This window comes from Amborella trichopoda, chromosome 3 (genome assembly GCF_054954075.1).
Source record: "Amborella trichopoda isolate Santa Cruz 75 chromosome 3, AtrichopodaSantaCruz75HAP2 v2.0, whole genome shotgun sequence".
Lineage (NCBI taxonomy): Eukaryota > Viridiplantae > Streptophyta > Magnoliopsida > Amborellales > Amborellaceae > Amborella > Amborella trichopoda.
The window spans coordinates 55,160,210-55,183,245 of NC_142338.1; the positions used below are offsets into that span (position 1 = coordinate 55,160,210).

Here is a 23,036-nt window from a genome sequence, read left to right on the forward strand (position 1 = left end):
AGATATCTTGGTAGATCCTGCCTTATTGAAGGGGATTCCTTAAATGTGGTCAAACGGTGTAGTAAGGAGCAAAAAGTCCCCAGGGAACTTCGTGGCCTTTGGTTACAAGTTATGGATTTCGGTGAAACCTTCTCAGTTTCATTTGTCCATGTGTATAGGGAAGCTAATTCCTTGGCGGATTCCTTGGCTAATGGTGGTGCTTCTTTGCCTACTCTTGTTGTTTTAAATGATGTAATCTCTTTCCATAGTTAGCAATAAAATTTGAACCTTTGTCCAAAAAAAAAAAAAGAAAACGATGAGAGAGAGAGAGAGAGAGGGCCTTATGGGACATTAAGGGAGACACAAGGGTTGACGAATATTGAACGTTATACTGTCACACAACTCCCTTATCTCCATCAAACAATTTCATATAACATGAGGAGTAGGGTGGGGAAATGAGTTGATCAAGCTTTATTTGCTTCCTCAAAGTGGGTGATTCACCAAACCGCTTTGCCTTTCAAGACATTGGTTGATATTTAAATACTTATCCTATATGCCTACCATTTTTTTCTTCTTGGTTCATCATGTTAATCATATTTTTTGAAAATTGAGGATGTATTCCATGGTTGTGTACTTATAATATATGATTTTCAATGAAATCATCAAATAAAGGGATTAGGAGGAATCCATCTGTCGGAATTGAAATGGAATGATTTCAACATAATCTCCCGAAGATTATCTTTGAGAAGGTTAGAGTAGAAATTAACATGATAAAAAAAAAAAAGAAGATAAATAAATAAATTCAATTAAAAAAGTGTGCTAGTGCGTATGTAGGCTTTCGAGCCAACGAAGAAAACAGCTTTCGAGCTGCAGTTTGCTGGGGCTAACGTGCCATGCGAGGCGCTCATTCCGTTGGTTGTTGCGGTAGCTTTCTGCCTCTGTTTGGTGGAAAATCCCCAATAGTTGGCCTGGTCTCTTTCTTTTGCCCTTTCAATCAAACTGAACATTGTGAAAGAGTCTATATGTTCATGAGTTAGAGAACTGGAAAACATTTTGTGCATTGTGCTTAGTCTATTCCAAAAATAATAAGCTGAAAGTTGTGTGATACCTTTTTAGTGTCGTACACAAGTTGGGTGTGTGAACATTTCTATTGTAGTTAGTAAACAAATTGGGAATGATCCATAAATCCTGTTAGTTTTAGGCTATTGAGCAACCTCTTCAGGCAGAAAAGTTTTTTTTAGTATGATGGATGTTGGTTGTTCTCAAGACATCTCGTCTTCGTGTGCTTGAGGCCTTAAGACGAGCACTAAATGGAGTGAAATTGACCAGCTGCAAAGACCCCCGGTAAGAGACTTTGTGCAAGATGGTTCATGCAGATGGCTTGAAGAGACCTTCGTTTGGCAGGTATGTTGTCTAGCTATGATCCTGTATGTGTTAAATTGTAGTTGTCTTGGACATTGATTTTCGTAATCGTCAAAGGTCATGTGAGAGTGGATAATGGGAAAAGTAATGTGCATGGGTGACAATGAGGACTTTATAATGCCAATGTATGTTTGAATGGGCATGGTGCGGTAACGACTCATGGAGTGGGCTGACCACATTAGTAATACATCCCCCAATGAGCATGGGCATGCCATTGATGGTGGGGCTGAGCTTGTGACACACTAGGTCATGGATAATAATGACTGTTTAGGCCTTAATAGTCATGTCATTCTTAGGGCTTTATAAACCCCATGCTTGGACCCTTGAGGGACATTCCTGGCTATATAGGACCGCCTACATGCTTTGGCATATTTTCAACAGGTGCACAATTAGGCATAGGCATCAGAGCCCTTCTATTCCCTAACAACGCTTCAAGAGGCAAAAACTACAGGGAAGATAAAGCATTGGTGGTCCTCCATCTGCAAAAACCAAATCACCAACCAAACAGGCAGTTAACATCCGATACAAGCCTAATTGCAGCCATATGAAAACACCGGCAGTAAAGCCCTTTAACGGTATAGAGATGGGTTGAATTGAGAGAATCCTCAAGATATATGCAAAGAGGGGACTCTCCATCAAACATTAAAGGTTTTGGATCATACACTCAATTGTCAAACGACTGGTGGAAGAGGAGTTGAGGAGTTTTTTAATAAAAATTTGAGCCATAAGATTTTTAACCCAAGACAAATTTTGGCCCAAGGGCAAACTGATGGTGGAAGTTGAGCCCCAAGTTGGCCTAAACTTTGATATTTCCATACACAATATGCAACCAACTTGCCCCCCAAAATCCAAAACCTTTACTTCAACCCCAAGGCTATAAATACCTTATGCCTTGGCCATTTGAGTGACTCTTAAGCTATTGTTTTTTTTTTTTTGGAGAAGTGATCTATGAGTCAGCTGGTGCAAGTGATCGCTAACTCTTCGACATCCTTTTTTAAGACCGGCATTGTGTAAAGCGCACAGGGTCAAATCAGATATGGACGGTGCCCGAAACAGAACCCTAGAGTGCATGCTAAGAATTATCTCGGAGAGCTTCACCCCAAGAAGGAGATGACAGTTTATTGCCATCATTGAGGGTGAGGACCTAAACATAAGGGGGTGAGACAAGTGATCAAGGAAAGAAGTAAGCTCCCGCTTGTAAAAGGCCCGAAGCTAGCTCCCGAACCCTCCCTTTGATTAAAATTAGATCCTTGATTTGAGTTGTGGATTGTTAGTTTGTCCGGTTCAAAATACTTTGGAGTATCGGATTAAACTAAAGTTTTGAGCATCCACACTTTTAGTGAGGGTTTACCTATTTAAAATGCAGAAAATATTTTCAATAAAATAAATAAGTCAATTACCCCTTAATCATTGTGTTTTATTGGATTTTTGTTTTCACATTTAAGCAAGTGTGCCTTTGTAGGAATTGTGGTTGCACAAAAGTTCAACTTGAATGGGTTTGTAAAGAGAAAAAAAAAAATCCAAAACAATAATTCAACTCAATTATCTATGAAAATTTTTCAAACTTTTTAATGAGAAATTAATGTAAAAATATATTTTCTTCATAAACAAAAAATGGTCCCATATTTGTGATGCCCAAGTTCAATTTTTGTTGGAATATTTCTCAAAATGCCCCAGTTGGTGCTTGAAGTGCCAAACGAAATTCCCTTTTTTTAACTTAAGAAGAGGTCCTACATTTCAAGTATCAAACCCATTGTTTTGAATTAAAGATGAGTTCAACACTCGAATTGCAAATCCGTAGTTTACTGACACGAATTAGTATTATATAGATTCGGCACTTGAAGTGTTTAATCCATACGACGCTTCTTCAAATGTTATAAAAATGTACTATTGCTCTAGCAAGACCATACTACCTATTTGCTCCCTCATGTGAGAACACAACCTAGAATTTTTAGATATGAATTTTATGATCCACTAAATGATGTTATTTTATATATATATCATATTTTTTTATTTCTTTTATACTTAGTTATACTTGTCCAAAATTTGGACTATCTGAGTTTAATTTTAGGACGAGTTTAATTTTAGGACATTATTTTTTTGACATTTCACGGGGAGTCCATTAAATTGTTTTCTTTTTTGAAGTTGGTAGTCACGATACATCCACAAAGTATGGGTATCCAAAATTTCCTCTAGGGTCCTCAAGGAGCAAATGCACCATATGCTCTTGCGGGAGCATCCATTCATTTTTGTTAAAAAATAGCCGTTGTCATTGTGGTTCGCATGGATCGCATGTCTCAAGTTGCGCCTGTTGAAGAATGAGTCGGCAACTCATAGGTAGTGGGTTTGGGAATTATTGGAGCCACGAAAGCGAATCTTCATAAGGTAATTGTCATTGCTTATGGACCCGAACATAAGTGATCTATCTATGAACAAGATAAAGCCTGAATGAAACTAAGTGGAGGTCTGAATCAACATACGTTGAAGGATCAACAACTGAGTTGTGGTCGATGGTGAAATGTCACTTGAACTAAGAGCTAGCTTGAAGTGCCAAGCCTAGTTTTGACTTAAATAAAAAAAATTTGTTTGGCACTTCGAGTGTCAAGCGTGAGGTGCTTTGGAATTTTAAAAAGAAAACCTACAAATAAAATATAAAATGTAGGATATTGTTTTAAGGGTAAGGTTTGTATATGGTGTCAACCCTAAACAATCACGGTAAGGTGCACTCTAAAATCTCATTATAAGATGTATTTGAGGTGCCAAAATTTTTATGATCTTAAATTATATTTTTAACCCTATTATGAAATTGAAAGCTCCAAAAATATTATAGATCTAGCAAATATATGAACACTTAAAATATCTTCATAATGGATGGTTTAGATAATATGTTACAAGATGTACTATTATGAATATTTGAAATTCAATTTTTCTTTCATTTTCATACATATCTAAGTGGAGATGATCAATTGGAGGGTTTTCTAATAATGAAAGAACCTTTTTTCAATGAGTTTTGAGGTGCACCTTATGTGTACAATATAACGTTGACACCCTATATAAACTTTTTCCTTGTTTTAATTAAAAAATAAATTCTTACGCTTAATTTCCAATTTTTTAAGTAACTTGTTCAAAATGGGCGTTCCAACCGGGTTTCCCCTTATAACATGGGAAGGATTTGTTTTATTTTTTGGCAAAAGATTTCCTACTCCCTTGGGAGTATACTATCCATTTATTCCATTGAGTAAAATATGTGCCACAGATATCATTCAGTTCTTAAAATTTAGCGATGTAATTTCTACGACCCATACAATAATCTTAGAAAAAATAAGTCCAAAATAAACTCTCTATGTTAAAAAAAAAACTAATGCATCGAGATTGAATAGAAACCGTCCAAGTTTTGAAGGGTTAGATATAAGTGACACAAAAATTAAAATTAAATTTTTTCTTTTGAAAAATGTCTTCTAGTAATTTATGTGGTTCCTAAAATTTTTGACTAAAAAATCCTTCTAAATAGGTTTGAGCGAGGAAATAGATGTACAATCTGCTCACAATGTGCTCCCGTAGGTGCATAATATATGCGCTCCTATTTTTTTGAATATCTATTTTTTTTAATGTTTCTTTTTTGAGAAAAGTTTATATAGAGCTGAGGTTCTAAACAATCAAATTCGAGCCTACCTCAAAAATTTCACCAGAAGATGTTGTTTCGATGCTCAAATATCCTCAAATTGATCATCTCGACATCAAGATGCATAGACATGAAAAAAAAAATAGATTTCAACTTTTGTAGCGCATTTTTGGACCGTCAATTTTTAAGATTTTCAAGTTTTCATAGATCTCTCAATCTACACTATTTTTTGAGTTTTAAACTTTATAAATAAAGATAAAAATATAGTTTAAGGCTACCAAAAAGATTTCCAGTATTGAAACCATATTTTTCAATATTATTTGAAGGTAGGCTCTAATTTGATTGTTTAGAGCCTAAGCTCTATACAAACCGCACCATTATTTTTTTGAATATCTATTGGGTGTGGTACATAAGGTGTCAATTTTAAACAATAGGACACCGTCATACCCTAATGTAAAATTTAGTATCCGAGGAATCTCTATGGTGCACTAAAAATCTATTTCGCATCTCTATGGTGCACTAAAAATCTATTTCGCCTGTGAAACTTAAAGCTTTGAAAGTGGTGCAGATCGAACCGATCTACTGGTGTTTGAAAATCTAAAAAATGGATGTTTTAGATAATGTGTTCTAAAATACATTATTTATCAAACTTGGAATATTTTTTTGTTCTGTACATCTCGTGGCTGATCCAAATCATTAGGAGGTTTTCCAAAGACAATTTTTTTGTTGGATTTTTAAAAGGGAAATGACTTTGTGAGACCCTCTCACACTCATGTGTGTAGGACTCCAAAAGATCACCATTAAATTTGATAGATATATCTAAAAAAAGTCAAGTCTCACGCCCATGTAATAACTTTTTTAGAGATCTTTGTAAAATTTAATGGTAATCTTTTGAGATTAAAGATCTGACCAAATTTAATAGTAATCATTTGGAGTCCTACACACATGGGTGAGGGAGGGTATCATAGGATCATTACTTTTTTTAAAATATGTTTTATTTTTATGCTATAAAATTAATAATTGATTTAAACTTTTCCCATATTTAAACGAGTCACAAGATAATCACGAGCAAAACCACATTTAGAGCGGAGCGCATCTTTCCTCAAGCCATGAATGCGATAAGTTTTGCATAACAGTGGTGGATTAAAAGGAGTCCCTTACCTCAAAAGTTGAGAAGATTCGACATGAGCCACAAATCAATAGTATGCTATTTTGGATGGTCTCTGAATTGCTATGGAAATGAACTCTAAGTTTATTCATATGATGATTTATTTTATGTAGAATAAATTCTGTTATCCAAAATTAATATAGATAGTATTATTTTGGTAGTCTTTTTAACATATCTTACATTATGCATGATATTATCTATGGGCCACAAGTCAATAGTATGCTATTTTGGATGGTCTTTGAAGTGCTATGGAAATGAATTTTAAGGGTTTGTTTAAATGATGATTTATTTAATGCAGAATAGACTCTTTTATCCAAAACTAATATAGATAATATTATTTTGGTAGTTTTTCTTTACATATCTTATGTTATGCATGATATATTATCTAGTTATTTAATATTTTCAGCAATTTTTAGTTGGTTTTGGGAAAAATTTCAAATGGGCCCTTAAAAAAAATTATTTAGTTTCATGATAACTCCTACCTTATTTTTCCTATCATGGGGCATTAATTTTTATGATATATATCATCGCACCCCCTCTTCATACCTTTCATCTTCTTTATTTTTACCTCACTAATTGCCTTAAAGAATTTGGATTGTCTGTAAGGAAACTATTTACTTTTTGTACAATGAGGTCTTAATAATTTTTGTCTATTAGATTTCAAAATAAGTGGTTATAAGAGTATCATTGATTAGACACAAAGTTTCAAAAAAAAATTTATCATATTCACCTCAAGCCATGTAATTTGATATTTAATGAGTAGGAGTAGACGTGACCCTCCTTATACAAAAGGTAAATGGTCTCTTTATAGATAATCCTTGAAAAAATATTTTTGAAACAAGAGAGATGCTTGAGAAAAAATTGCATTTTTTGTTTAAAAAAGTTTTTACTTAACCCAAAAAATTTAAAACTCACCCAAAAAAAAGTTGTTGCGGTAAAGATAGCAAACAAAGAGGAGGAAAGTCCGGAGGGGTTGGATGGCCTATACTTCTAAAAACGAACGTCGCACAGAGGAGAAAGTTTATATAAAGTTGCAATCTTATTTGTAAAAATAAAGTTGCAGTATTATATACAGGTCCATTTTATTTGGATATTATGAATTGAACACTATCTTAAAAGATATGTCATATATTGACGAAATCTTAAAAATGTATCAAATCTACACCATCTAAATAAAATGGATGGTACTGAGTATCACAACTTTATTTCTATAAATAAGATTGCAACCTTATAAAAACTGCACCCTAAAAAAAATTGAGATTTTTTTAAAAAAAACATTGAGATTTATTTTTGAAAAAAAAGTAATTTTTTTGGGGAGTTCATATGAAATTTTCCGTTTTTAAGTTTTTCTACCTATGAAGTTTTCTCAAATAACTTTATTATAGCCACTAACAAACAACAATGCTTAATTATTAGGATTAATTCTATAGAAACGATGAATCATCCCAGTACATCAAAGATGCAGTAATTTCGCTACCTCGAGGTACCATCGGAGACATTGGACCGTGTTAGACCGTCTATCTACCAATCTGACGTTCAGTGATTCGCAACATAAATCTATAATTAGACTGTAAATTTCTCTTAAGTCCTCTATTACCAGTCCCAAACCCAAATGAGAATGAAAAGCGAAGATCATGTCGTCCACAACCTTCAACTTCACAGCTGGATTCTGTATCTCCGAACGGACGGTACGATTCAAAAGACCGATTTTTCATGGATTTGATCCAAAGGCTGAGAGTCATTGAAGCGCCTCTTTTCTACGTCGGCCTTTTATTTGTATGCGTGCAATAGACGCGTAACACGTAATGAACCGACATAATAATATAACAAACAGTAACCTCATCTTTGTGTTAAAAGACACTTCTATGTCGATTTGAATTACGTAATTTTCTTAACGTATATCCCACTCATCAAATATTTTATATTTTTTTCAATATTTTTGGATCATTGATTTGAACCGGCGTTGATGAAATCTGAACCACTCCACAGATGAGATACAAATTTGTGGGTAATACCCCACTAATCCTGATTTTAAAACACCAGGCAATACAAGTTATCCTCAATTTGAAGTAGGCATACCATGCAAGTCTATTAAAGATTTCGAATTGGCTCCCCCATTTTTCAAATAATTCTCAGCTTTTTATTTATGTCCCAAAGGGGTAGCAATGGGTCGGGTTTGGCTGGATTTGGATCCAGACTTGAATAGCACTTGGGTTCGAATTTTGGATTCGGATCCGATCCTTCATGTTCAAAAGTTGGACTCATATTGGTACCCATTAAGTCCCGGGTCTAATCATATCCCTTGCCACCGAGCCCACCCTCACTTTGAGCTTCATATTCTTTTTTTTTAGGTTATTTTTTTTACAATAAAATACATATATTATTAACAATAAAATCACCATCACCCGTCATTAAATTTCAAACTTTCTAAATTATTTAATAGCTAGAGATAACTGCGAGTTCTTATTGCATATCATCTTTAATACATCCAAACAATTAAGAGTTGAAGTATTTTTTACTCCCAAACATTTACAGATACAAGTCGGATCCCACCGAAACTGAACCCAAAATTAAATAGTATTCTTAAACCAAGATCTGACCTGTCGGATCAGATTTTTAAACCTATATCCGGACCTGCATCGGATGTACCCAACAAGTCCCGATTTGAGTCCGGTCCAATGGTACCCCACATGCGAACATAAGGGTCACTACTTACTATGTGTTAGATTACGTGTAGGTTATTGAGGGCATTTAGGAAAATGATAAAGGGCGTTTTCGTCCTCCTCTCTATAACAAACACCAAATAATCACATGCGGATGACGTCATTAACCCAATCTTTATGAAATACTATTATATCGAAAAAAATCCAGCATTTTCCATGTGCCATGTTCGGGCAAGCTTCTCTTCTTCCCCTAAAATTCGGGTCTGATGCTCAAAAAATTCAAATATTAAAAACCCTAATTTCAGTGTAAATGAACCCTTTCTCCTGTCAATTTTATACCTCCTAAAAATGGTGGCCGTTGCTGAATATCAGGGGTTTTCTTCTCTGCAAACGCGATCTATCTCCCCCCTCAAACTCTAACCCTAAAATCATCTCTCATTTGAGCCGTTCTAGTGAAATCTAGCGTTTTTATCTATAAATTCGAGCCATTTCTCTGCAAATCCTAGGACTGGAATCGTCGTGCATTGCAATTGCTTAAATTCATGGTATCTCATCTGTATCTCGGGCATTTCCCTTGTAAACCTCATCTGCAAAATCATTTCACAGCACGAGCTATCGCAAACCATAGTAGCATTGTTTCAGCTGAAGTCTGGGGTTTTCCCTTGTAGCATCTTTCCGTTTCTCTGCAAAATCCTAAACCTAGTATTATCGAATCATCTCATTTCCTTTGGTCTCTGCAATGTCTCTGCAAACCTTAACCCTGGAATCATCTTCCTCTTAGGCGGATCAGAACGCAGATTTCAGCTTTAAAGATGCTGGAGTGTTGCATTGGAGCTCGGCGAATGCGCCAGATCCAGAGAGCTCTTCGTCATGGCAAGGTAACTTTACTATGTCTCTTTATAACTGTTCTGGTTCTTCGGGGCACCATTGGAGCTGGAAAGTTTGGAACACCTGAGCAAGACTTCAATGAGATTCGAAGCCATCTTTCATTTTCTAAGCGATCTCAGCCTCACAGGGTTTTGGTTGAGGCCAAGCCTGATTCAGAGAAGTTGCAGAGCCTCTTAATTGACAATGAACCAGAAGAGATCCCTGATCCAAACAAGCCCTATTCTCTCGGACCCAAGATCTCAGATTGGGATTCTCAGAGAGCTCAATGGCTCGAAGAAAACCCATCTTTTCCCAATTTCATTACACCCAACAAACCTAGGGTTCTACTTGTTACAGGGTCCGCCCCTAAAGCTTGCGAAAATCCAGTAGGTGATCATTATTTGTTGAAATCGATCAAGAACAAGATTGATTATTGTAGGCTTCATGGGATCGAGATATTCTATAACATGGCTCTTCTTGATGCTGAGATGGCTGGTTTTTGGGCAAAACTTCCATTGATTCGAAAGCTTTTACTCACCCACCCAGAGGTTGAGTTCCTATGGTGGATGGATAGTGATGCCATGTTCACTGATATGGCATTCGAGGTGCCATGGGAGAGGTACAAAGACCATAATTTGGTTATGCATGGATGGAATGAAATGGTTTATGATCAAAAGAACTGGATTGGTTTGAACACAGGGAGCTTCCTGTTAAGAAATGGGCAATGGGCGCTTGATTTGCTTGATGCTTGGGCACCGATGGGGCCAAAGGGCAAGATCAGAATGGACGCTGGTAAACTTTTGACTCGAACCCTTCGAGGAAGGCCAGAATTTGAAGCTGATGACCAGTCGGCCATGGTTTATCTTCTGATTACGCAGAGAGAGAAATGGGGTGACAAGGTTTATTTGGAGAGTGCTTATTATCTTCACGGGTATTGGGGAATTTTGGTTGATAGGTATGAGGAGATGATAGAGAATTATCATCCAGGTTTGGGTGATCATCGATGGCCTTTGGTTACCCACTTTGTGGGGTGCAAGCCTTGTGGGAAATTTGGGGATTACTCAGTTGAAAAGTGCCTGAAACAAATGGACAGGGCCTTCAATTTTGGGGATAATCAGATCCTTCAAATGTATGGGTTTATGCACAAGAGCCTTTCGAGCAGGGCAGTCAGGAGGATTCGAAATGATACGAGTGATCCTCTTGAGGTCAAAGATGAGCTTGGTTTGCTCCATCCTGAATTCAAATCGGTGAAGGTTTCATTTTGATCTTTGTTTAAATTATGTGCTGGGTCACATCTCCTTTTTCACATTTCCATTTAGATCGTGTTTTGATTTGGGATTTTGTTTCTGTTTTCATTGTTTTATTTTGGGTGGGCTGGGTCGGGTACCCTTCTTTATTTTGAGATACAGAATGATAATTTAGTTAATGTTCTTTTTTGTGTGATGTCTAGTGGGAGGTTTGAGGATCTTCCTTTTTAAACAATCAGTGTGTAGTAGCTATTCTAATTTCTATAGTTGTCTGGGATGACAGATGGGAGGGAAGTTATAGTGGCTCTGTGGGGGTGAACTAGCACGGGAATGATGAGCTTTGTACGAGTAATAAGCTGCAGAGTTTATCCTGTTATGTAGTTGGAGGTGATAATTTAAAATTCAATTTATATTCCTTCATGGTCTTCAGATGTTCATTTCATGATTGGAATTGAACATTACTGTGATTGTGTGCCTGGACATGTCTGCTGCATTGTTTTTTTTGCTTTTAATATCCCCCATAAGAATGGTGTAATTCAGTAAGCATACCAAAGGAATATATCATATGTCTGACATTGGTCCTTCATGGATTGGAAAAAGTGTTGAGACTGTAGAGCTTTTTCAATTTTCACCATCAACAGAATGCTGTGAGATATTCATCCATGAATTGTGTACTTCTGTTTAGTCTAGATGCTTATTGGAGGTCATGGAAATGAGACGATGATGCATGGATTGTTTAATTCCGTTTAGAGTTCTTCTTGAAACTTTAACTCTTGGTTGCTTGCTGGGCAAAGGAATTTGACAAAAGTGTATCATCTCATTTTAATGTGCATTGATTGGCATGATGAATGGCATTTTGAGTTTGCCTTGTTAATTTAGGAATGAATGAAGAATCCAGTAATTCCATTTGCCTTTTGGCTAAAAATGGTATGAAAAGTGTTGGTCTAGATAACACTGCATTGTGTAATGATGCTACTTCTGTTTCTAGAGAATTACTTCCCTGTCTGATTAGTTTAAGCGTTTGATGTAAGTTTGGTTGAAGGGGGTTGTACTGTGTTTTCAATCCTCTGATGTGACTTTGGGTATTACAATCTATATGAGGAAGAGTGATCTAGTAGTGGTTGCAGTAGTGAGGCTTGAGTTGGATTGATTGGCTTGTAAGTACAAGTAGAATGGTTTCAGTCTCTTCTGTGGAATTTGGTCTTTCCCTTTATTGGAAAGCCTGGAGAAAATTTTTTGGACCCATTTGTCAGTAGGTGTAAGAGAAGATTGTTCTTCTGGATGAGTAGCAGTGAGTAGATCTAGATCAAGTTCTTGCACCAGGTGAGCAGCGTGGAGCCCAAATTCCATCTGGGCAGGTGGTCAGATGTGCATATACTGAAGGTAGTGGTCAGATGTGCATATACTGAAGGTGGTGGTTTTTATATTAGAAAACCGAGGAATCTGAAACGGCCTTATAAAGCATATTGCATTTTAAGTTTAGGGAGGATTTGGATTGTGTTTGGAATGAGGTGTTCTGCTATCAGCTATCAATTGCGGTCTTGATTGATTTTTAGTGTGTTTAAGATCGAGAAGGTTTAACGCAGAATTTAAAACCAAGAGCAGCATTGGCGGTGTGTGAAAGGATGGTATCAGGTTCTTAGTGGGCTTAGTAATGGGAGACCTAGTGCTAGCATTGCCGATGGTTTTGAGTGGCTCAAAGGCATAGTAGGTTGGAGCCTATGTCTTTTATGAATCTCAAAGGCATGAATATCAAGGAGTTCAGGTGCATGACAGGTTATCTAGATGTTCCCTTCATTGCAAAGGGCAGGCATGGATGAGTAAATTTTGTACTAGGTTCGACATGGAAATTTCTCACTTGGGATTTCCTGGGCTTTTGTCACTAGCACGTTTGGTATGGAGAGTCCTCGGCTTTACCTATGGGTCATTTACACAATTGAGGTGCTAGATCTCTAACATGCCCATCATTTATTGGGAGATTCTGCTACAGTGAGTCAAGGTTGCCAGAGTTTTCTGATCAATCTTATTGTAGAGTTGGACTCAATTAGTTCAGAACTGCAGATGCATGTTGCTTGAGATGTCCGACACATTGTTACTAAGCTGGTCTCAGTTTTCTCCGATCTGAAAGTTTTTTCCTTTGGAGGTTAAGTGCTCTAGCTCATCATTGTCCGAGGTTAGCTATTGAGGTATTTAAGGTCACTGGGGCAGTAGATCTTGTAAGGAATTGTAGGTTTAGATGCATGCAATGAATATGTCCAATGGTAGACTTTAAATTTGATGAAATGGGCCAGCGTCAAGTACAATGTAAACTAAAATTCAACAGCTTCTATTGGCAATCTAGAACTGACATTGGTGTGTGCAGTGGTATTCTTATGGATTTTGCGATGGAGGACAGAGCGTTGGTCCTCTGCCATTTGCAATTTCTCTAAAGCCAAACCCCAGCAACTTGTTACCGGGATGAGATTTTTCTCTCAATCACATTTGGTAAAAAAAAAGTGCCTCTTGTGGGATGATTTATTGCTGAATCCTCTATTGTAACATGGTTGTTCTTCATGGCCATGTATTTCTCTCCATTGATAGCTCCCATTTTGGCTCTCGAATCATTGTTCATGTGTTTGAGCTTGTGAGGTTAGAAACATTGGCTCGACAAACATTGTTTGGCTAAATTATGTATTGTATACTCAGGACAAGCAAATTGACGTCTTTTTTATACTCATATCTACTTAATTCCATTTTTATTGAAACTATGGGCTTCATTAGACCGCACCGCACCCAGAATTTACACAGCCAACATTGAGTGATCGGGTTTCCATGCCTTTGGTTTCATCTTTGTCCATTCTATACACATTTGTAGTGTGTCACTCTGTCAAATGTGCAAGACTTTGGCCTATGTTGCCATGTTCTATGAAGCATGACCGGACAAGAACTCTTGCCATTTAGTCTGCGACGATTGTGTTTCCATTGATCCTTCTTATATCTCCCCTCCTTTTTCTTTCTATAAAAACGACTAATGGGAAACTTTAGCACATGGAGGCACTCCGGCCTATGAAAATGCCCGGACATCATTGTAGTTCAAACCAATGGACCCCATTAAAACCATAAACGGGGAATGAAGATTTTCAAGTGTTTTTGCAAAAAATCTTACCTGCTTGTTAATCTGAGATATTGTTGCTTCCTCTTGATTTCACCTCATACATAAGAGGATATTCCCCACTGTACAGCCAAATCAGTATCTAGCATTATGATTTGGGGTAAGCTTCTGAGTTGCCCAATGAAGAAAAAGAAGACAAAACAATAGACAAGAGAAGGAACCCCAAAAATAGAGCGAGAGAAGAGAGAAAGAGAGAAGAGAGAGAGAGAGAGAGCAGATTTGAGATTGAGCATGTGCCCTACAGATACTAGGTTTGAACTAGGAAATTCGACAAACTCGGCCAGCTGGGTCTTCTCCACTTGATTTTTTTTTTGGTAAAAATCGAAACATAAGTTGCGTGGTAAGGCTGAGTTGTGCTGGTTTTGATAGGATTCCATTATTCTCAAGTCTTTTGACCTACAAGTATTTGTGTTGGCTGTTGAGTATGTAATATTTGATTAGAGTTTTTTTCCGATTATTTAGAGTTGGCTACATGAATCCTGGTTTGTTATTTATTTCTATCGAGTGTCAAGTCCTTATTGACATTATAAGTCGTCATATTTTTTCTCACAATTTCGAACTATGTCCGATAGGGCTCACCATTGCTCTTTTTTAGCTTTCAGCTTGAACCGACGCACCTTCTAATAAGAGCTGTACGTGTGCTGTATGTAATCAACTTTTTTTTATTTACCATAAGGTGTCAAACTTAAACAATCAAAGTAAGTCGCATTTTTGAACCCTACCAAAAGATGTAGTTATGGTACTAGATATTCTTATGTTAACTCTGAAAATTTATTTCTACCCATAGTCATGAAAGTTATAATGTCAAAAATGGTACAGATTAAATAGGTTTATAAACATTTGAAAATTTTTAAAATGGATTGTTTGGATAATACATTACAAGATGCACTAATTTTAAGACTTAAAATCTTTTTTTATTCACATCAATGTATCTCAAGGACAAGTTAATTAATTGGAAGGTTTTTCTTTTTTTTTTTCTTGAGGTTTTGGCCAGTCTAATGTTTCAAAATATCGGACCTTGCTAGGTTTAAGTTGTTTGAGGTTCTGGACTTTAGACAGGTAGTTTTAATCCCTAGTGCCTGTTGTTCGTGTTCTTAGACCTCTGACCGCTTACTGGACTAACCGTCTAAGGTTTGGGATATTGGACCAGCACCAAAGTGAGAAAAAAAATAAAAGTAAAAACGATGTTGGTAACATGGAAAATAAAAAAGATGTGAGTCGACTGGCCTTCATGCAGTATCGACAAAAATGGAGCTTTTTGTATTCTCCCTTTTGTTTTTGTGTCCGTACGTGCATAATTCTAAATAAAAATTAACCGTATTCATTTCAAGATGATGACCCGATCTAGTGTATGTAACATGCATATCGGGGGAGATCATTTCAAAATAAAATATAAATAAGAAAACCTCTTTAATTTGATTGTTCCAAATAAATTGATCTTTCAATCCATTTGAATCCGGGTTGGCAATGGAATGGAGTAGAGTAATCAGATGCGTAAGGCGGCGGGCATACACTTGCTCTCTTGTTTTTGCAGCGCGTGCAGCATGCTCCATGCTCCCATGAGGTACACTTACTCCCTCGTGCAATAGAGGACTTTTTATCTGAAATTTTTGGGTCTATTTAAGAATCACCAAAAAATTATTTGAGAACGAAAGTTGGATTTTGAGTTTTGCAATGCTTTTTTCTTTGTTTAAATATTGGAGGGTCGTTGTTCAATCTTGGGATTTTATTTTTTTTCAGGCACATGGTTATTGCAAATAAGGGAACAGTTTATGTAAGGTTGCACCTTTAAAATGTAGAATTACATATGTACTTCAAAAATCTATCGGAAAAGTTGTTTTAACGTTGAAAAACCCTCTATTTGATTATCTCGATATCGAGATGTATGAATATATAAAAAAAAAAATTTTGAGTATCAGAAATAATGCATCTTGCAATACATTATCTAGACTGTCCATTTTGAAGATTTTCATATGTTTATAGAGCTCTTTGATTTTAACCATTTTTGTAGTTTAAGCTTTTCTAATTAGATATGAAAATAGATTTTAAGATAATCCTAAGAATTTTGTACAACAAAATTACATGCTATGATAAAATTTAGTGGTACGCCTTAATTGGATTGTTTAAGGTTGCAACCTTATAGAAACCTCCCTTTATATTTTATCTTCTTTGAGGTTGTTCTATGAACTCAAGAGGTTGCATCTCCGAAAAATACATTCTTATAAATCCTCCTTGCTTGGGTTCCAATAGACAGTATCCTCACGAGGGAGAAGAAGATCATTTTATTTTATCTTTCCATGTACTTATTCTCTCACTACTGCATCATTTCGACCTAGGGGTGGCCATGGACATAGACCCGACTCGGGACCTGGTATATCCGACACAAGTCGGTTATGGGTCTAGCATTTGGTCTTAGCGGGGCTGGTCCGAGTCTGGGTCTGGACCTTACCTGTACCCGTAAATTGTTATAGATAAATTACTTTACTTTAAGCCCTATTCATTTGATTATATTAAGGATCATATATAATTAAAACTAGTACTCTAGCTATTAAACCACAAATCACATGGCTTGAAATCTAATAGTCGGCGATTGTGACCTTGTTGTCAATAATCGAGATATATGATGGTAAACAATGGGGCAAAAAAAAAGAAGAAGAAGAAGCTTATAGTGAGAGTGACAATGGACCCAATTCTTGGGACCCAATGGGTACAAATATGGGTCCAATTCTTGGACCCGATAGATCGTGTCCGGGTCCAAAACCCGAATCCAAATCTATTCAGGTCTGAGTCGGGGTCCAGGCGGACCCAACCCATTGCTGCCCCTACTTCGACCCTTGCTCTCTCTACCATTCCAACAATAATGCATGGCACATGAGAGGAAAGGCTCTACGATTGTAAGTAACCCCACTCCTTTTCCGTGCCAGAACGGCCCACCTCTTGATCTCCATTAAATAAAACAAAACAACAACTCTTTTTCTCTTTAAGGATTTCTCAGCCTCTCCTTGTAACTTTCCACCTTTATTATGAAACTTCCTTAAGTGGCTCCAAGAAAGGAAAAAAAAAACTTAAAAGAAAGAGTACAATTTTGTATTTTTTATATTATTTTTTTTTGGGTAATTCAGTGGGAAGACACCCTATATTAGTTTTTTCAAATAATTTAGGATTTAATTTTGTTAATGTGTTAGTGTCGGTGGTATCATTAAGAATAAAAATGTCATTAAGAATAAAAATCACAACGTAATGACTAAAGTGGGGTACTAATACCACCACGGCCTATATCCTTTACCCTTTTCAAAATTCTTAGTTCATGAATGACTAAGGTGGGGTACTAATACCACCATGGCCTATATCCTTTACCCTTTTCAAAATTCTTAGTTCATGTTGCGTGCTAGTTTCTCCAGCTGTTGTAAACTGCACTGGCTATTCCAAGTAGGATTACCTTTAATTTGATTCCAGTTTCCTAATGAGAACCTTTAGGTTTTCTTTGGTTTTCGTTGCCATTGTTATTGTGAAGGGAAAAGAGGCTCCAAAGATTCTTCATAGAGGATGGAAGGCCATGCCATACATCATTGGTATAGTGTTTGATCGAAATCCTCTAAATATAAATTTGAAACAATCTCAACCTCATTATTTTCAATGTTCAGTTATTTTATGGATTTTATAATTCATAACCAAGGAAGAGAAAAGCCAATTGAATATTAAGTCTTAATTGCTGATTGTATTAGAGCTAGAACATTACTTAAAATACGATATTATTTTATTATAGTCAGAAATACAAGGAAGGTCGGTCAATCCTCTAAATGTTTCTTTTTTAGTTTTTTCTTTAGTAGGGCAGTGCCCCAAGCTTTACGGGTCCCCATCTGTTCCAATATAGGCAGAAATGCAAAGAAGGTCGTTCAATCCTATAAATGTGTTTTTTTTTTTAGTTTTTTCATTAGTAGGGTAGTGCCCCAAGCTTTAGGGCCAGTGCTCAGGCGGTCCAAGGTTAATATCCACGAAGCGCTTTGCAAACACAACAAAACCCCTTTAGATTGGTCCAAGGTTCCCATATTTGGACAATTGTTTTTCTCAAAATATAAGAAATAAAGCGCGGTCTGAGGATGGGGACCTCAGACCGCCTTAGAACTGAGTTTTGCTCAGCTCCGAGAGCGGTCCGAAGTCTCCATCCTCGAATCATTGTTTTTCTCAAAAAATAAAAAATAAAACATGGTCCGATGATATGGACTTTGGACTGCTCAAAACAGAGGCCTGCTCAGTCCAAAGGGCGGTCCAAAGTTTTAACCTCGGACCTTCTGGGTACAACTCCTAAAACTTGGGGCACTGCCCTTCTAACAAAAAAACTAAAATAAAAAAGAAATCAAATTGTGATCCTAGGCATCTTTGAAACGAGAGAAGATTTAGAAAAAATACTGGTTGACCGACTTTTCTCGTAATTTTTACCCAAAATTACCCCATTTCATATTTTAAGTAAAGTTTTGAGATCCGTACGTAAATCATTCATACTCTCTCTCTTCTCCAGGGTAATCATCTTTTTATACTCTTCTCTAGGGTACTCATCTTTTTCTACTTTCTCTCTCTCAAAAGGGTACTCATCTTCTTGCACTAATATTGGTTTGAGAAGCTGGGGACCATAGGACTAGCATCACAACCGTCTTCAACATGAACCACGTCTTGGCCGCCCTACTCCTGAACGTGTGGTCCGGCTCCACTAATTTCTCACCTTTGTTGGGGGCATTCCTAAGTGATGCTCGCTACAAAACCCTTGGCTTTGCTTGTGTAGCTTCTGTCATGGTGAGATACTAACTCTAGCCAATAAATGAAAATGATATTTGTTTCAAGGGCTAAATAAATTGAATGAAGGTTAGATAAAATTTGATGTATCTTACAAAAGCAAGGAGAAACCAAACATATGGGTTTCTTGACTTAATGAATCTGTTCAAATGCAAATTAGTCTACACTATTATCATCATCAGCCCATTTTTTTCAATGATTCGGAGTAGGCTACAGAAATCTTGGTCTGCCATTTTTTTCTGTCAAGAGTAAATTAGGCTACACCATTGTTTCAAAAATCGGACTTCGACTCTGAAACACTAAACCGAAACTAGTGGGGAATCAATTCAATCACTCTGATTTTTAAAACATTGGTACGATACATAACATTCGAGCTGGTTTTTAGAAAATTTTGTTGTGGCGCCCTTTGGTATTTCAACGGCCTGAGGATGGTTTGGGCACGTGATGCAAGTGAAGTTAGTAATTGACTAATTGATTGATCAAAATTATTTATGTGTATGGTGACTATGACTTTTAATCGTGATAAATGTTTCTAAAGTTCAATAAATGAGCATCACCATACAATCACAGCTAATATTGCTGAAATGATTTATAGATAACTTATTAATAATATTAACTGTATTATTGCTAGAAGTGGAATAATACCATTGTCATGAAATCTACAAAAAGGGGAGGGCCACTCACCCTAAAAATATGAAATCTACAAACTTCATGAGCTCTTTCCATCATTTATGAAATCTACACAAATTCGTAGGGATTTGTAGTAATTCAATTAGAATGGCTAAATTTTTTTACATATTTTCTTATTTTCGTCATGCTTCATCCCTACACGGGGTATGTTTATGATGACTCTCACAGAAGCTGCGCGGACACTGCACCCGCACCACCGTGCACAGTTGGCCTCAGAGTAGTGCACAGTGCCAACAACTGCACAACTAGCCTTCCTCATCTTCGGGTTTAGTTTACTCGTGGTAGGAACCGGCAGAATCAAGCCTTGCAACCTGGCCTTCGGTGCCGACCAATTCAACCTGATACTGAATCTGGAAGACTAGGGATCAATAGTTTTTTCAACTGGTACTACTTCACCTTCGCTGTGATGATCTCCTTAACCGTCGTGGTCAGCATCCAGGACAGAGTGAGCTGGGCTCTAGGGTTTGGCATCCCGACCCTAATGATGCTCTTGTCCTGTGCTTTCTTCTTCATAGGATCATCCATCTATGTTAAGATAGGCCCTGGGGCGGTGCTTTCACTGGAATTGCTCAAGTTCTTGTCGCAGCCTTTAGAAACAGAGACCTCACCCTGCCAGATGACTTGAAACCGGTGCTAGTCCATCCCCCTAACACAAATTCACTTGATGTGAAGCTCCAGTTAACAAATCAGTTCAGTTTTCTGGCCAAGGTAGCAATTCAGACCCCTTCAGATTTGACAATCGATCCACGGAGGCTGGATAGTATGCAACAAGTGGAAGAGGTGAAGTGCTTGCTAAGAGTTGTGCCAATCTGGGCTTCCGGGATCATATACTATGTCGCCGTATTACAGCAGACTACTTACGCGATCCTTCAAGCCATGAAAATGAACCGACATATGTGCCATTTCGAGATCCCCTCAGGTTCATTTAATGTGTTCACCATGCTCATGCTAACCCTGTGGTTCCCTGTATACAACCGCTTAGTCGTGCCATGGGTGCGTATGGCAACAGGCAAAGAGGAGGGCACTCCAGAGGGCATGGTGATTGCTATTCTTGCCATGGTCGTCGCAGGACTCGTGGAAAGCAAGACAAGGGTCTTGGCAATTACAGACCAACAAGCCATGTCTGGGTTCTGGCCAGTCCCTCAATTTTGGTTAACGGGGCTGTTAGAAGCCTTCGGTGCGATAGGGCAAATCGAGTTCTACTACAAGCAGTTTCCTGAGAACATAAGAAGCGTGGCGGGCTCACTCTTCTTCTTAGGCATTGCGGGCACGAACAGTCTGAGTGGGCTCATGGTGGCTGTGCTGCACATGGCCAGTGGGCGTGGCCATGGGGCCAACTGGTTGCCTGAGGATCTTGATCATGGGAAGCTAGATTATTTTTACTACACTATTGGGGCTATGGGGTTGGTTAATTTCTTAGTTTGTGCAAGATGGTATGTGCATGAGGGGGAGGGGGACCCTGACATAGCCATGCAGGTTACTGACGTGAAAGAAACAACTGAATGAGACTTAGATCTCTCGGTTCTAATTCCTTTGGCATTGATGTCAAAGAATAGCTCCATAGTTCTTAGCCATACGTTATAAACAATTAAACTAAAATTGTTGATCCGCTTAGGAACCGTTCTCATTAGGGCTGCAAATGGTCCGGGCCGGGATACTGGGCCATTTTCGAGCCTAATCCAGGCCGTTTTTGGGCTTCGGTGGAGCCGGGCCACCAGATAAGGCACTATTCACCAGGCCTGGCCAGGCCGAAATGGCCCAAAAGGCCCGAACTTGTCACTGGGCCGGGCTGGCCCGATAAGCCCAAAATATTTTGGTCGACCAAATAAAATCTCGGCCTGGCCCATTTAGCAGTCGTTTTTCAAAAAACAAAAAAAAGAATATCAATTCTTCAAACTTTTCTTGATTGTAGAAACCTAATTCTCTCTCTAAAAACCTACTCTCTCTTGCTCTCTATAGAAACTCATTCTCTCTCTAGAAACCCAATCTATGTCTCTCTCAATACCAATTCTCTCTTTTTAGAAACAGAATCTCTCTTGCTCTCTCTCTCTCTTTAAAACACATTCTCTCTCTCTAGGAATTCAATCTCTCTTTCTCTCTTAAAACCCATTTTCTCTTTCTCTAGGAAACCAATCTTTGTTTCTCTCTCTAAAAATTCATTCTCTCTTTCTAAAAAAACTATTAAATTATATTGAAATATTAAATTTTCTAAAAGATAATATAACATATGTGTTTTTTTAAAGCTTATGACAAATAATAAAAGTTTGAAGAATGATATATAAAAAAAAAAAACTAAAAAAAAAAGGTGCTCCTTAATGAGCTTGCCCAAGCCCAGCCCAATAGATCCTTTTTGGGCCAAGCTTTAAGGTACATTTCCAAGCCAGGATTCTCGATCGCAATTTGATATCAAAAGAGTGGGAATAATTGTTAAAAATAGGGAAAAGTTTCTATACTTTCCTTACAGTATAGAAGATCTATGCTTCCCCTACCATCCAGCCGTCCAATTTTGATCAAGAGAGCAACTCACCGTTTGATCTTAGATTCGACATCTCAAAGTATTTTATTTTTAGTTTTTTTATACAAATTGTATGAATATGAAATTTGGTACGTATCATCTTCTCATTGGGGCGCACCTATAAAAAATATTAAAAATAATTTTTCGATAAAATATAATATCCAAAATACCCCTTAAAACTTTCAAGAGCATATTAGTCATTTTATTTTATTAGAAATATTTTTTATACTTTTTGCTAGTGCGAGTTTAATAGAAGATTGGACGTACAAAATTTGATGTCAAAATAGTTTATAAAAAAAATTAAAAATAAAATAGTATAGGAACATGACATTGTGATTGGGGCAATCTTAACCCGCCATTCAAAATGGACGGTTGGATAAGAGGAAATAAAAAAGTTTTATGTTGTAGGGGAAGCATAAAAAGCTTGCCTATAAAAATAAACGGTCTCTTTGTAGACAATCTCTTTTTTTATTTGAATTTGTGACCAACGAAATCAACCATAACGAAAACACCACGAGGATTAGTTCAAATGGTAATCATCCAAGGAACTTGAAATGGGCAACTTGCACCATCTTCTCTTGAGGTTTATTAGAAGGGAAAGGTTTATCTATACTTCCCCTATAGCATAGAAGATCTATGCTTACCCTATTATCCAGCTGTCCAATTTTGATCAAGTGAGCTACTTACCGTGTGATCTTAGATCTGACAATTCAGAATATTTTTATTATGCAAATTATATGAATATAAAATTAGGTATGTGTTATCTTCTCATTGGGGCGCACCTAAAAAAAAAAAAAATTAAAACTAATTTTTTGAAAAAATATAATGATCAAAATACCTTTTTAATTTTCAGGGGTATTTTAGTTATTTTATTTTATTGAGAATATTTTTAATATTTTATAGAATTGCAAATTTAATAGA

General features: G+C 37.0%; 1 protein-coding gene and 1 pseudogene across 1 annotated transcript; both read left to right on the plus strand.

Moving 5' to 3' along the window:
• Positions 1-9,113: 9,113 nt before the first annotated feature.
• On the plus strand, positions 9,114-11,383 carry LOC18429439 (xyloglucan 6-xylosyltransferase 2). Its single transcript, XM_006838725.4, has 2 exons — positions 9,114-10,974; positions 11,252-11,383. Exons 1-2 carry the CDS (start codon positions 9,667-9,669, stop codon positions 11,267-11,269), a joined length of 1,326 nt encoding a protein of 441 aa, XP_006838788.2. The 5' UTR covers positions 9,114-9,666; the 3' UTR covers positions 11,270-11,383.
• A 2,124-nt stretch (positions 11,384-13,507) lies between these two features.
• On the plus strand, positions 13,508-21,106 carry LOC110006841 (protein NRT1/ PTR FAMILY 2.9-like; annotated as a pseudogene).
• Positions 21,107-23,036: the final 1,930 nt, after the last annotated feature.